The 15,130-nt window shown below is 37.1% G+C and overlaps 1 protein-coding gene across 1 annotated transcript in view; it reads left to right on the top strand.

Moving 5' to 3' along the window:
* The window catches only part of ADAM23 (ADAM metallopeptidase domain 23), a 116,167-nt gene that overhangs the window by 40,852 nt on the left and 60,185 nt on the right, over nucleotides 1-15,130 (top strand). Inside the window, exon 7 of the mRNA XM_009890250.1 lies at nucleotides 10,030-10,106. Within this exon, the coding sequence (XP_009888552.1) occupies nucleotides 10,030-10,106 (77 nt within the window). The remainder of the gene's footprint in view (nucleotides 1-10,029; nucleotides 10,107-15,130) is intronic.

Here is a 15,130-nt window from a genome sequence, read left to right as displayed (position 1 = left end):
CCCCCCACTTGCATCTTGTGTCTTTCCTTGCATGAAGTAATTTCTTTGACCTTCCATCTATTTTACCAATAATATAATAACAAATATTTTGGTTATTTTGTTCTGTTTAACATTCACTATAATCATCTCTGTAGAGCAATAATTGTGGGGGGAAGTCTGCCTAGGCTATAAAAGGAAAACAACCCATAAGGAAAAAAGAATGCAGTTGGATTGTGAAAGATACACGAGGGCTTTGATTTTTATTTTTTTTTTTTTGGGGGGGGAACAGGGAATTTCTTGTACTTGCTTTTGTCCTTTCCCAGAATTAAAATAAATGCTATATTGTAATAAAGCTTACTTGTGAAATTTTGCTATGTCCCACATCGGCAATAAAAAGAAATAACCAAAATACTGTTAGAGTTAGATAAAGAAGTAACTCTATATTTAGGATTGATTTTTTTGAACGTGGAAAAAAAAGTAAAGACAAATATGATGACCTTATATACATACACAGTGGACAGATGAGGAAGAAAAATACCAATTTTTTTCTATTTTACTGTTCTTGGAACCATATATCCTTTAACCTGTATTTTCTTATCAGCCTTAGTATATCTTTTATAGGCATATGATGTGGATATACTCCCTGACTCTGGATATTATTCAATAGACCCCTTTCTGTGGAACTTCATTATAGTGGCCAGAAGAATATAAGCCATGTGGATATTTTGTGGGATTATACCCAAATACCTCAGAAATGCTGAGTCACTCTAAGGAGAGGGGAAGAGTAGAGGAAACTGTGCATGTGGGAAGAAATTACAAGTAATTATGTAAAATGATTTGAAATATTTTATTTTTAAAAGTCTCTTCCTAAAAGTAAGGGTCTGCAACCTTCTTCATGAAATGTACATAGAGATGAAGGGCTGGAAGAAAAAACCCAGTATACCACAGAACCAAAATTTAAGTAATAAATTGCTTGCTTAACACTAATCCTCTTTATTCCCTTTTGAATCTGGTGAGATGCCATCCTAATGAGAGGGTGTATGTGATTTAAACTGTTGGTAGAATCTCTCTCATTCCTTCTCATTCTTCCAAGAAGCTTTTTCTCACTGTTGAAAGAAAAGGAATGTTCACCATAGTTTTGACTAAGTGAAGTGGTCTGTCTCCAAGGTGGATGAAGTTCTAGTGTATAATCTATTTACTCATTGTGCTCTTAAAAAGGCATATTTTAAATACTTGGTGCTTGAAGACTAAAATCTCTATACCTGTTTCTTTGTAGTCACATTAAAGGCTAGCTGGTTTTGAAAAAAAATTTAGTGTTAAATGCTCAAAAATGAGCATCTGTTTATAAAAACACACTGAAGAAGCTCACAAGAATCCTTAAACTTGCTGAAGAGGTCTGAGTCATCTGTTTTCTTTGGCTCTGTCTTTCTAAACTTCTGCAGATGGAGGTAGCATTTTGAATGAACTGGTGATCTCTATTGAACCAGATGACTGCTTTGCTGCTTTGCTTCATTTTTGCAGACTGCATATACAAGATTGTTAGGACCTAGTGGGAAGACTACGGGACGCTACTTGTCACAAAAGTCTAGGAGCAAGTCCTTATGGTGGCCAGCAGAAGGAAAAATCGCGCAACACAAGATGTGATCTCAAGATAATAAGATTGCCAGAGAAACACAGCTCAGGGCAATCTAACCAAACTTTGAATGGAAAATAGCTAGGTGCATATGAAAGAAGGCTGTGTCTCCTGGACAGTTTCTAACTGTTTTTAGAGCATTGAATCATAAGTTCTCAAAAGCTGTAAACAGGCAATGTCTTCATGCGTAATTCTAAGCTGTTAGTGTAATTCTGGGGAGGATGGAGGTGTTAAGAAAACTGTTTTGCAGACCCCAATGACTGGGGAAAGAAGAAAAAAAAAAAAAGTGTGATGGTAGTTTTGACTGTGAAGGCAGTTCCACCCCCCCAAAAAAAATTATATTCATTTTTGGGCTATTTTTTGTGGGGTGAAAACTCCAGGTGCTTCTGTTCAGCTCAGCTGTTTGTCATTTAAATAAAGAAAATACTCCTGCCAGGCTGAATGTTACTTTTTTTTTTCTACTATGTTGCCCTGCTTTAAAGGTTGAGATACAGTGCTGTCTCAGTCCTTTATGCAATTTTGGTACATAGCATACAGAAGTTGAGAGGGAAAGCATCCTTAATATGACAGGAAAACAACTGTATCACAGCCATTGCAAAGGAGGTGGTGTTGAAGAAAAAGCAGGCTTGTTTTGTATAAGATGAAAGATCATGGTTAATCTCCCAAGAGGTGGCATCATGTGAATTCTTACTAAAATCCAGACAAAAATCCTAGACATTAATTATTGTCTTCCCTTTCCTTGCCTATCTTAGGTTAGGTATTTGCTTTTAATCCCCATTTGATAAAAACTGATCAAAGTAATGAATGAACTTCACATGGCTTATGTGTATAAATTTAAGACTGTTGGAGAATCTTTGTAGTGTTTCAGCTGGCTTTGCATTTTTTCAGAATTTTCTGTGGTGCTGCTTCAGTTTACTTGAAAATGGATGATTTTGTGTACTTTGTCTTTTTTTTTCTATTCTATATTGAATTTATATTAATGCAAAAGGCTTATCTGGACTCTGTGTCTTCAGTAGTTACTAGCAGGAGGGTTGAAATTGGTCTTCCCATCTTCTTTGGTTTCTTGGTGTAGAAGGCCTATTCCTTATGCCAACTTCTCCTCAAGCAGATCTACATCTTGGTTTCCTAGCTGAAATGTGAGTCATAATATTTCTAAAACTTTTAAAATCCTTTTAAAAAAAAATACATTTCTGAATCCTCTTATGAGCTTTAAGTGATAACCTATAAAAAGTTTCCTTTCCTAAGTGTTAGGTAGTGCAACACTTGCACTTGTTAAGCCTTGTTCTGAAATTTAAAAAAAAAGAAGTTTATAGGTTTTCTAGCATTTGTGGGAAGCTGGGTGCTGCAGGAAAGTGGTCCAAGATACGGATACGCTACTTTGTAGAGTCTTATGAACAAAACCACGAGAGGGATATGATTTTAGAGACCAGTGTCACTACAGATGGGTATCTAAGTTTTGTCATGTTGGGAGAGAATGGTGGGTTCTGGCTCCTGGGGTTAAAAGAGCAATAGTAGGATTGCTTTCAGAGGTAGGCCTGAGCCTTTGTTCGCATGCTGAAAACCATTCTTTTAAAGAGCAATCTTCAAGGCTTGAGGTTCAAGTGCGTCAAGGTAACCTCTCTGTTAAAGACCAGAAACAAGTCATCAACAGGAACTTTTCTGAAATCCTGTATATTTTAAGCATGAGTTTTTACATTCTGCTATGACATTTATGTATGCCGTTTCAGTATGAAATGCTTTATTTCATGGCAGTCAGATGAAGTCCCTCCTGACTGGAAAAAGGGAAACATTGCACCCATTTTTCAAAAGAGTGGAAAGGAGGACCCTGGGAACTACTTACCTGTCAGCCTCACCTCTGTGCGTGGGGAGATCATGGAACAGATCCTCCTAGAAGCTATGCTAAGGCACCCCGAGGACAGAGAGGTGATTTGAGACAGCCAGCATGGCCTCACCAGAGGCAAGTCCTGCCTGTCCAACCTAGTGACCTTCTATGATGGAGTGGCTACATCAGTGGACAAGGGAAGAGCTACGGATGTCATCTGTTTGGGCTTCTCTAAGGCCTTTGACACGGTCCCCCGCAACATCCTTTTCTCTAAATTGGAGAGGTATGGATTTGATGGGTGGACTGTTTGGTGGATGAGGAATTGGTTGGATGGTCACATCCAGAGAGTACTGGTCTAACGGCTCAATGTCCAGATGGAGATTGGTGACAAGTGGTGTCCCGCACGGCTCCATACTGGGACCAGTAGTGTTTAGTATCTTCATCAATGACATAGTGTGATCGACTGCACCCTCAGCAAGTTTCCAGACAACACCAAGCTGAGTGGTATGGCTGACATGCCTGAAGGACGGGATGCCATCCAGAGGGACCTGGGCAGGCTCCAGAAGTGGGTCTGTGTGAACCTCATGTGGTTCAACAAGGCCAAGTGCAGGGCCCTGCACCTGGGTCAGGGCAACCCCTGTTATCAATACAGGCTGGGGGATGAGGGGTTTGAGAGCAGCCCTGAGGAGGACTTGGGGCTGTGGGTTGATGAGAAACTCAGCATGAGCCAGCAATGTATGCTCACAGCCCAGAAAGCCAACCGCATCCTAGGCTGCATTAAAAGAAGCATGGCCAGCAGGTTGAGGGATGTGATTCTCCCCTTCTACTCTGCTTTGGTGAGACCCCACCTGGAGTACTGCATCCAGCTCTGGGACCCCCAACATAAGAATGACATGGACCTGTTGGAACAAGTCCAGAGGAGGGCTACAAAGATGATCAGAGGGCTGGAGGACCTCTCCTATGAGGACAGGCTGAGAGAGTTGGGTTTGTTCAGCCTGGAAAAGAGAAGGCTCTGGGGAGACCTTATTGTGGACTTTCAGTACTTAAAGGGGGCTTATAAGAAACATGGAGACAGACTTTTTAGTAGGGTGTGTTGCAATAGGATGAAGGGTAATGGTTTTAAACTAAAAGAGGGTAGATTTAGACTAGATATAAGGAAGAAGTTTTTTTTACACTGAGGGTGGTGAAACACTGGAACAGATTGTCCAAAGAGGTGGTAGATGCCCCATCCCTGGAAACATTCAAGGTGCGGTTGGACAGAGCTTTGAGCAACCTGGTCTGGTGGAAGGTGTCCCTGCTCATTGCAGGGGGCTTGGACTAGAGATCTTTAAAGGTTCCTTCCAATCTAAACTATTCTATGATTTCCACTGAATAGTGGAAGGTTATCTTGGCATATGTGCCATATAGGAGATATTTTTCAAACACAAAAGAAGCGTGGCTTCTGTATGAAGATTGAGGATAGGCAAACAAAGTAAAAGGAGAGTAAGGAACTAATATATAGTAAATCACATTGATTTGTGACGAAACTTGTACTATTATCAGAAGGAAGGTATAGACAAAAAATGTTTTAATGGTGTAAAATCCATCTAAATCGGACTTAGGTTTCTAATTCCAAAATGGGAGTGACGAAACCCCTTGCTCAGCTACTGAAACGAGAGATGTAGCTTTTGGCCATTGTTTTAGTCAGCAGAACTGTATGCAAAAATAGATTTCTAAAAGCAATGAGCTTGTCACTTGGAGATCATATCTGTATGAATATAGCAAAAGACCCATAGGTACCATCAGTCAGTTAAATAACGCTTTTACTTTTGTTTAAAGACTTGTGACAGAACTTAGTATTTTTGAAGGGGTAACGTATTATTGCATTTGGCATAGTTTTATTGTGAAGAAAATAAATCTAATATAATACTTCACATTTGTTGATGATGCTTGTAAAATTCTTGAAAGTCTGGAAAATTAATTATGGTCAAATGATGCCTAAGCACAATAATAAAAACAATGAAAGTGTTCTAGTTGTGATATGGATCAGTATAACTGAGATTCCAGTTACACCCTTCTAGTCCATTTTTGTTTTCAAATTTACAATAACCTAATGACTATTTTGAAAGAAACTGTAATTCTTTATGTGTATGGATTTTTGGCTTGGAAAAAAACCCTGAGAGCTACTTTGCACAAGCAGCTACAGCAATTTCCCCAAGTATGAAGAATCTCTTATTGCAGTGACTACACTACTAATCTGAGCTTCCAGAACAGTGAAAAAAGACCTTCCTTTCTTTTTTTCTCTCTAAAATTTGGGTTTAGGAGCAGGAAGAATTTTAAAGGCTCAGACCTTCCCTTCAACCTGCTCCTCTGTATGTCATCAGTAACTCTTTGCTGCAGAAAAACTTTATGTAATTTTGCAACTTTGCCATTGGAGTAGCTTATAGCTGTCAAAGTGGGAACTTCTGCAGAGGTTTTTAAATGATAAACAAGTATGTACAAAGAAACTTGGTCTCCTGTTCATCTAAGTAAAGAATACTTGTACAAATGTGAACATATGCGTGTATGCAAGTGCTACAGAAAGGCGATGTTTAATATTTTTCCTGTGAAAAGACACGGTAAGATATCTAGCCCATATATATTCTTCAAAATACATGCTAATCTACATTATATTTTGTTTGAATTTGTATTTCTATGCCAATCAGAAGAACACTGTATTTCATATTACTCTGCAGGAATTGTATTACATAGTAGCTGATAAGAGAATACTGTGAAATAGTAAGCTGTATAACAGAATTCCACAGATACTTTCCTGAAATACTTCCTCCTATCATGGTGGTACCTGATGGTTGTAACAGCTAAAACATCTGGTGACAACTTACTGATAGCTTTCTGTGCTAACTTGTTACAGGAAAAATGTCAGTTTCAGGATTAAATACTTTAGTCTCATTACCTTCACTTGATTTCTGGTTTAGGGCTTTCACAGGTGGTCATCTATTATTAAACTGGCTTAACAAAATCTGTATTTTGCTGCAGCAGTGGTGTATCATATTCACCTGAATTCAAAACCGTGTTTTTGCTAAACTGCAGGGATTCAAAATCCAGTGTTCTTTTTGTAACCAATGGTTTGAGCTGTCTGGTGGAGAATATGACGTACTGCAGGGTAGCAAGCTAGTGTCGGCTGCTTTGCAGCACTTGCTTATGTGTATAAACTACATCTGTTAAGTGAGGCACAGTAATAGATAGCAAGTGGTGTTTTTATATGCAGAAGTAATTGTTTTCAGAAATAGCAATGCTATTATATCTAAACCTACAAGATGAACTTTTTCTATTATATCGTAGACCGAGAATACAAGTTAATTTAAATAATTTTAAATTGCAGAAAGATAAAGAATACATGGCTGATGGATTAGAAACTTAAAGGATGATTTATATGTATAATTGAATGGGCTTGATTGGACAAAAGAAGAGCCATATCAGATCAGACTAGACAACCATCTAGCTGTCCCTGAGAACAATCAGTAGCGGATGCCTAGGGATGGATACAGGAGCACAACAGTCAGGGGGTGCTACCTCCCAGACTGGTCTCCCAGATTCCAGCAATTTGTGGCTCAGGATCTTCTGGGAACTAGAACTTGTCTTTTGAATTTAGTAGTCCTTGATGGGAGTTTCTGATCTTGATGTTATCCAGGGGTTTTTATACACTTTCATTTTTAGTATCTGTGATGTTTTGTGCTGAAGTTTCAGGATTTTGGCATGTTTCAGTGCACCATCATTGCTTTTGAAGTGTATTTTATTATTTAAGGTGTTATGTCATCCTCCACACTTAAGCATTTTCTTAATCAGTTAATTAGCTTAACTCTTCTTGAAAGGAAAGATATTCAAGACTTTGGCTTATTTAGTTGGTTTGGAATTGGCGGTCATAACAACAGTACTGACAGAAACAAAAAAAATTGAAAGTGGAAAACAAAATACTTGGGTATCTCTCTCGTGCAGGTGATTATTTAGATTTGATGCTGCTCTTGTTCTAAAAGGTGTTTCAAAGAATACACATTTTAAATAATGTGTAGTCTATTAGGAGAAGTGAAAGAAATGTTGCACTTACCAAACTGAAAAGAAAAAGTGTATTTTTATTTCTAAACTAACCCTGGAAAAGTCACTTTTGATGTTACTTTTTTGCTCAGCTTGGCGAAGTATAGTGTTTGGGATCAGTGGTAGTTAGTATTTTTTCTTAAACGACTTGTAAACATCACTAATGATATGTTACATTGAGTAAATTCTGATTGGGCAGTCACTTTTTGCCATGTTACATGTGTCAGGAATGTTATGTCATAGACCTGTAAATGGTAATGTTATCTTAAAGGAAAGACTCGGTCTTCATCATTTGTATATAAAAATGCAATATACTCAAAATTACCATGTTTGTCTTCAAGCAGGAGGTACTTCCAAACTGATATATATATATAAAAAACCCCATAATAAAAGTAAGTACTCCAAGAAATTCTGTAGTTCTCATTTCTCATGTTTCAGAATGATCTTAATAGAATAGTACGTGCTCTTTTAAACTTCCAGATGGTTAATATTGAAGTCCTGTTTGTGGCATATATATGAAGAGACATAATTTTAGGTAAATGTTACATATGATGGAGACTCAAAGCAGTAGCTCTTGTAACTCTAAGTGAAATCTTTAAGGGATAAAACTAATTACAACCCTTTTCCTGCAACAAATTTTCATGTATTTTTGTTAATTAAATTAATATGCATTCATATTGAAAACAAATGAAAACATTTTTTGTCACAAACAGGTGCTTGAAAAGCTCCTTGTGACACTTGTTCCTCGGTTTCCCTGTGCAAAAAAAGTGGAGCAGGGGCTGAAAAGCCTCTCCTACTAGGCATGCGTTCAAACTGAGATTCTATACTTTTTTTTAAAATACGTGTGCTAGCTTTCATCCTTGCAGCTTCTCTCAGATTTTCTCTTGATGCAAACTCTCTCCATCAAGTCACCTGTTTGTCTTTATACTTCAACTGTTTTACTGTGGTGATTCAGGGCAGCTGTAAACTCAGTTTGCCAGGCCAGTGTTATCTCAGTGAATATTCCTTTACAAAAATGTGTCAGAGAGGAAGCTTGATAGTAGCTTGCTTCCATATTATTTTAGATAGCACCTAGGAATATTATTTTTAAAATTCTTGTTTAAAGTTTAAAAAACAGCCTTTAGGTAAGAGACTGTTTAATGATATTAAAGATCTTTAAAATATTGTGTAACTACATGCTTTTTAAAAAGAATTTTGACAACAAAGCTCTGTGACTCTTTTGAAAGGGAAATGATAATTCTGGGAGCAAAGAATGATAAACTAACACAGGAAACATCACAGCTGATTTTAGTCACTATAGCAACTTTTAGAAATAGTTTTTAAAAATTGTATTGAAGGGTTTTATGAAAGATGATGGATACCTTTGCTGAGAAATAAGATGAAAATCAGTGCTGCTCTGTGGAGTGCAGGAATAGAAGAACAACATAAAGAATTTATCCTTTGTGGAAAAATTTCCAAAAGATAACAAAATTGTAGGCCTTGTAGACTGTAAAATCTAACCTTCATATTATTTAAGTAATGCCATAAACTAGCTGAACTTTATATAGTTTTTGTGACATACCTGAAGATTCATTGTGGTGTTTAATAAAAAACAAATGTTTTTTGTCCTTTGATTAAATGGCTTATTCATAATATTCCAACTTTATGTAATTATTAATACTGTATCAAATTAGTGTATAAGTAAGCATGATTTAATTAGAACATTATCAGGGAAGAGGTTCTATGAAATTCAGATCTAATCTTTTCCACCATGCTAGAACCGTGTCTTCATAAAAAGAAATTCTTGGATCATCTTTTATCTTCTGCTTAAGCATGAGCGTGTTTTAAGTGTCTTTTGGCTTCAGTTGCAACAGTACAGAAAAGAATACAATTTATATATCTGACAAAAATTGAATATCCTGAAAATTAAAGTTAACTCTCTAGGTGAGACAAGCTAATGTTTTGTTGTATGTTGAGCAGCATCAGTCTTCTGTACTGGTTTGGCTACAATGCCAAGTACAAAGCCTTTAATTGTGAAGAGATTACTTTGAAGGAGTCTTTCATAACATGTAATACAAGCCTTGCCATGATTTTCTTATTTGAAGGCATATATTACAAATAGTTTAATTATTTCAGACCTTCTAAAGTGAATGTAGTAACATAATTAAAAGAACAGTATACTACATTACTTACACTTTTGTTACACAGCCATCTGGTTATGGCAGAATATAGACATTTATGTGAATTTTTTTTTCTTGTTTTTGTTAGGAATGAGTGTGTATTTGAAACCATGCTTTTCGGGTACCATTTGCTTCTCTTTCTTCCTTTACCCTCTAAAAAGGCAAATCTTTTTGAATCAGAAGTTGGTACAAGGGCAAAGCTTTTCATATGCTTGTGAGATTCATGAAAATAAGCATGTTTTCCGTAACTTTGTTTTTCACAGGTGTTTGTCACATATTTGTTCTATATGAAGCTGTGCGATTCTTTTGACAACTTTAAATGTTCTGCAAAACTGCATAGTACTCTTGTGTGTTCATGTTTACAGGCTGTACATCTGGCCCAGGCAAGTTTCCAGATTGAGGCCTTTGGTTCCAAATTCATCCTTGACCTCACATTGAATAAGTAAGTGCACAATTTGAGGTTTCTTTCTTTCCTGCTCTTATTGTCTTTAACTTACGGTACAAGGTCAGAACACATTAAATCCCAAGATCTACAGAACAATATGCTGTTATCCAAGCTTATTAATGTAAAATAACGTTTAGCCTTTTTTGAGTGAGGTAACTGTTACCCTTGCTCATGCCAATAACATACATACTGTTAAAATCTATCATTCATGATAAATGATGATAGAGAGATTCCAGTACCAGTAGTGCTTGAAAGATGTGTATTTTCCTGTGCATTTTTTTACTTATTGATGAACTGTCATGCAGGTGTTATTTTAGTTGCTCAGGTGGGTGTGTAGGAATATTGTAAGTACTTGCATGAATGGCTCATCTCTAATGATCTGGAAAACATGCTCTTGTCACTATAATCATGAAGTTCCTAATGAGGTGGGAATCCTAATGGTTTGGCTGTACTGAAAGGTGCAACTGAAGTCTGTTTACCAGTAAGTCAGACAATTTTACATAACTGTCAGTTCTAGAAGATCTGGCTTGTAATGCAGTTCAGTGGTGGTTTAGTTGTTTGTATTCCATCTATTTATAACTCCAGCTGATGGTATGGAACTCTGTTTTTCTAAAAATTGTAATGAAGTTTTTCTTTGCCATTGAAAGTTTACACTGAGAAGGTTTAAGAATAAGGTAGAAGTGTAAAATCAGTACTAAATACTGGACAGGTAAAACTATCTACGTTATTGCTTAAAAGTGCATTTGCCCCTTCTGCTACTTTTGAGCCTTTCAGCACACTTAAAGTAGAAACAAATTTACAGAAACAACTGCATACTGTTTAAAAAAAAGAAAATAACACAAAAACAAACAACCAAACAACAACAAGTTCCTCCGGTCTTGAGGTCTGTGTGAGGTCTTATTTTGGTTTTAATTGTCATGTAATGAAAGTTTTGTTAGGGAGACAAATACAAACTTATTAAATCTAATAGCTTTTCAAAGCAGCAAGCTATGAGTTTATAAAATTTGCTAAACTTCTATTTTCATGTTTTGCTGCTTGGCTACTAGTTATCAGATCTCTTCCTGTAAAGATAAACTGGAAACATCTTCCTTTGTGCATGCATGATTTTGAAGTTTGGTTGCTCTTGCGGTTCCATCTTTTAAAACGTGACACAAAGTCTGGAGTAGCTGGCAAAAGATGTATGAAGGCAGGGAATAGCACACAGAATGGAAGGAGAAAGAAGGCTTGAAGATAACTGGGTGTTCTCTAGTCTCTGGAAGAACTATACTGTAGTGCAAGACTGTGGTGTTTCATGAGAGTCAGTTGGACCCACACAGAGTAATTCCAGTGGGATAATGATGACACATTTGTGAAGGGAACCTATAGTGGCCTCAAAGGTACAGAGAATTTCTCGTCTTGGTCTGCTTGCCACTGTTCCTGTTTGCACATCCAGCCAGTAGTAAGACTGAGCATACGTTCCCAAGATGGCACTATACATAGCATATGGCTGGTCACACAGACCATTACAGAGAAAAAACATTGCCTTTACTGGCACCACATATAAATGCAAACAGCACTCGGGTAAACAAGAATACAAACAGCCTGATAAAGTTCTTCTCCAGCTGATGGGAACTGGAAGTTTGCTAGTGAAACACATGCACCAGCCCTCTCCTGATTCACAAGCATGCCTGCATTCTCAGACTCAAATTTTAACACAGGCTTTAAGTTCATCAAACATTCATGTCTATGCCTGAAATCTCTTACTTGGTGTAGACCTTAGGTCTTCCCAGATACAGATTTCCTCATAGTTGTTGACTGACTCTGAAGTTTGCTTGCACATCACACCTATGCAGAATAGAGAGCAAAGTCACATAGAAAATATTACAAATAACACTCAATAAAAACATAGGACAAACTGCAGTGATCAGGTGTGGGCTGGGCCAAACAAACCTACTGACTTGCAGCTTACACTAATGACTCCTTTTTATGCCACTTCCTCTTCATTTTCCCCCACTTGTTCTTTTCTGATTCACCTTCCCTACCTTTGGCGCTTCCCCTGAACATCCCATATAAATGTTTGCACATTTCCACAAGCCCCTGCAGACATCCTGTAATAATCCTGTTCTTTCTCATAAGACCCATGATGACATTGTTTACCACTTCTTATCTGTTCTAAAGTTCTGGCTGAACCTCTTGAAGGTCATGCCTGAGTGGCTTCTTCCCTGGCCGGTCAGTCAGTGACCTAACAGATAATGACAAAGACGAGAACTCTTGTCTCCTGTTCATTAGGGTTTGTGTGTCTGGGTGTTGGTTGGTTTTCCTGTCCTAGTCTCTTATGCTGAATGGTTGTTAACCAAATACCATCACAAACCTGATAGCCTTACATTCCCCATATCCTTGCAATGTTACCCATTGTCCAGCCCTGCTGTTTGTCCTTGTTTATTTATAATAACAAATGGTCCATAAAGAAAGCATAATTTCTCCAGCTGTGGTTACTTTATCAGCAACCAAGAAATGCAGTGTCTTTCCCTTCAAAAAGAGAGAGGGAAGTCACTTGCTGTGCACCTTATGCAAATAAGTTTTGTTCTTGGGGTATCAAGAATTTTCTGACTGGCTAAATATAAGGTGCAGGCTGTTCAGGTGCCTTACTGGTATCCCCACCATTTGCCTCTTTGTATATTACGTCTTTTCCTAGCTTCTTAAGTGGTTTTTGACTCATAAACATTTGACTCTCTAGCTGGTTCTGCTCCAGAAAATAAAGACTTCAAAAACCTGTCCTACTTTTTGACCTGACATAAGACTCTAAAACTGTAAGTCATGAAACCTGTAATGTCATGAATTGTGAATACCCATAGACAATGATTTGAAAAAGACCCATTCTTGTGTCTCAGTTACATTTATGTGTTCAGCAAAATGCTGCCTTTTGCTACTATGTTGGATTACAGTGAATTTTAGTTGGCATACTGGTATTACTAATGTCTAGTCAGAAGGAAAGGCAGAAGAACAACAGGGCCACAGACTTGAGCTGTTACGTGCTATTGGCCAAAATAATCCAGTCGCATGTGGAATACACATTCAAAATCCAGAATACCCTTGGATGTATTGAAGATATATTTTTATCAGTTACTCTAAGGTGAGTCAATGTCACCTACTTTTTGTGCGTGTTCTGTGTATTCTGGTTTTGTCCCTGCCTGTTTTAGGAAAGTTCTTTGCGTATGTGAAGCTAAAATCAGAGGATGGTTCAAGTTTTAAGTTTTCTTTACCTTTGTTGGAGTCTGTGCAGTTGCCTACCCTCTATGTTCCAGTTGCCCTTTTTTTCACAGCAAGTATCGTAACCAGGAGGTGAAGAAAATTGGATATTCACTTTCATTAATAACAGACAAGATTTTGTAAGGAGAACAGGTGGCAATTTGAAAGTTTCTGGAGCATGTTAATATAAATTTTTAGTTGATATTTTTTATTTTGCTATAGCGCGATGGTGTGAACAGCGTGAAGCAAATATAAGCCCATCAAACCTCTTGAATTCAGTATGCAGAGACAATTCAAATGTAAGATTTGTATGGAGTTTGAATGGGTAATAAACTCAGTTGCACAAGGCCTATAGGTGTTAAAACAGATGAAACAATTTGTTATCCTAGAGACCATTGTTGGCAGCTTTTTCTGACAAGATGGCTCAGGAAAAAAACATTAATTTTGAACCCTTTAAAAGGGTGGGCTACTCTGAAGTTTCAGATATCTTGCCCCTTGTTACACAAATATTTCACCAATTTCAGGCTGCCAGTGTGATGTAATTTATGACAATGCATAGTAATTGCAGATATGTGGCTTATGGAAATAATTTGATGCAAAAAGTAACACTTTTTCTTATCTGTAATAGATTAAATAATATTTTTAGTTAATGCTCTTAGTAGAAAAATGAAAGATTATAGGGTTTTAGTGGGGTAATGATTAATCCCATTTGAAAAGTTAGACTTTCTATAATTCAGATATAATTGTCTGCTATAAATCAGTAAATTCCTTATGCAACAAGTAACACGGAGCACTGTCTTAAAACCCAATTTATATAAAAAACCTTGAAAAGTGTTAATTAATTTCAGCAAATTCATATTTTTATCCTTAAATGATACTGTCAGTTCATTTGTTGTAACAATGAATTTGAGTAATCAATGATCCTAGTATATCTGAACAACTACTTATTTTTTCATTTATGTATTATACACATAAACAAATGTCTGTGACGTGCTACCAAATTACTTTTTAATTATCTCTTTTCCACCAACATATAAAATGCTTTTAAGTTGCTATTCTTTTGTTGAAGGACAAGTGTTTCTGCAGGTAGCTCATGTCCTGTTTAAAGCTAGCAGTCTTTTATGTTCCAGTGTAGTACTAAAACAGATTAGAGATCAATACTACCAAAAGCGGTGAATTAAAAATGTATACTTGCTGGTTTTTTAGTGATGAGGGAAGGTGGCTATATTGTCTAGCAGTTTTCAGCTGATGGTTTAGCACCGGTCTCTAAATAAAGAAGTCTCCTCCAGCACTGGGGCTGAGGCCATCCTTGAGCCTTCCCCCACTGGGACTGTGGTGGCTGAGGCACATGTGTGGAATGGGGGATTAGGCACCTGAGCTGGGCAGAAACAGAAGGTAAAAATCAAAGGCAAAAACTTCTCTCCCTTCCTACTGAAAACTTCCCTCAAAATTTAGGATTTGGGGGGAAGGAAAGAAAAAAATAATCACCAAAACCAGCCTGTATTTTTCAGCTTTTCTTTCTTTTCCATGTAGCAGTCCACCTTTCCAGGAAAATGCATTTTGAGGAAAGTGGATTTTCTTTTCGATGAAGAGATCATATGAAAAAAATCTGCAATCTTTGGCTTGAACAGGAAAAAAACCAAACAAACCACATTTCCACATTTGACTGTAACATAACTTAAATATTTGAGACATTAAAATACGATGACTGTTGTGAGCAGTGAGTCTCCTATGTGAAGTACAGCATTACAGCCAACATATTACAGCCAATTTTATCCATCAGTTTAAATTGT

This window comes from Charadrius vociferus, unplaced genomic scaffold (assembly GCF_000708025.1).
Source record: "Charadrius vociferus isolate BGI_N301 unplaced genomic scaffold, ASM70802v2 scaffold147, whole genome shotgun sequence".
Classification (NCBI taxonomy): Eukaryota; Metazoa; Chordata; class Aves; order Charadriiformes; family Charadriidae; genus Charadrius; species Charadrius vociferus.
Note: the sequence above shows the minus strand (reverse complement) of the source record. Positions and strands in the feature narration are given on the sequence as shown.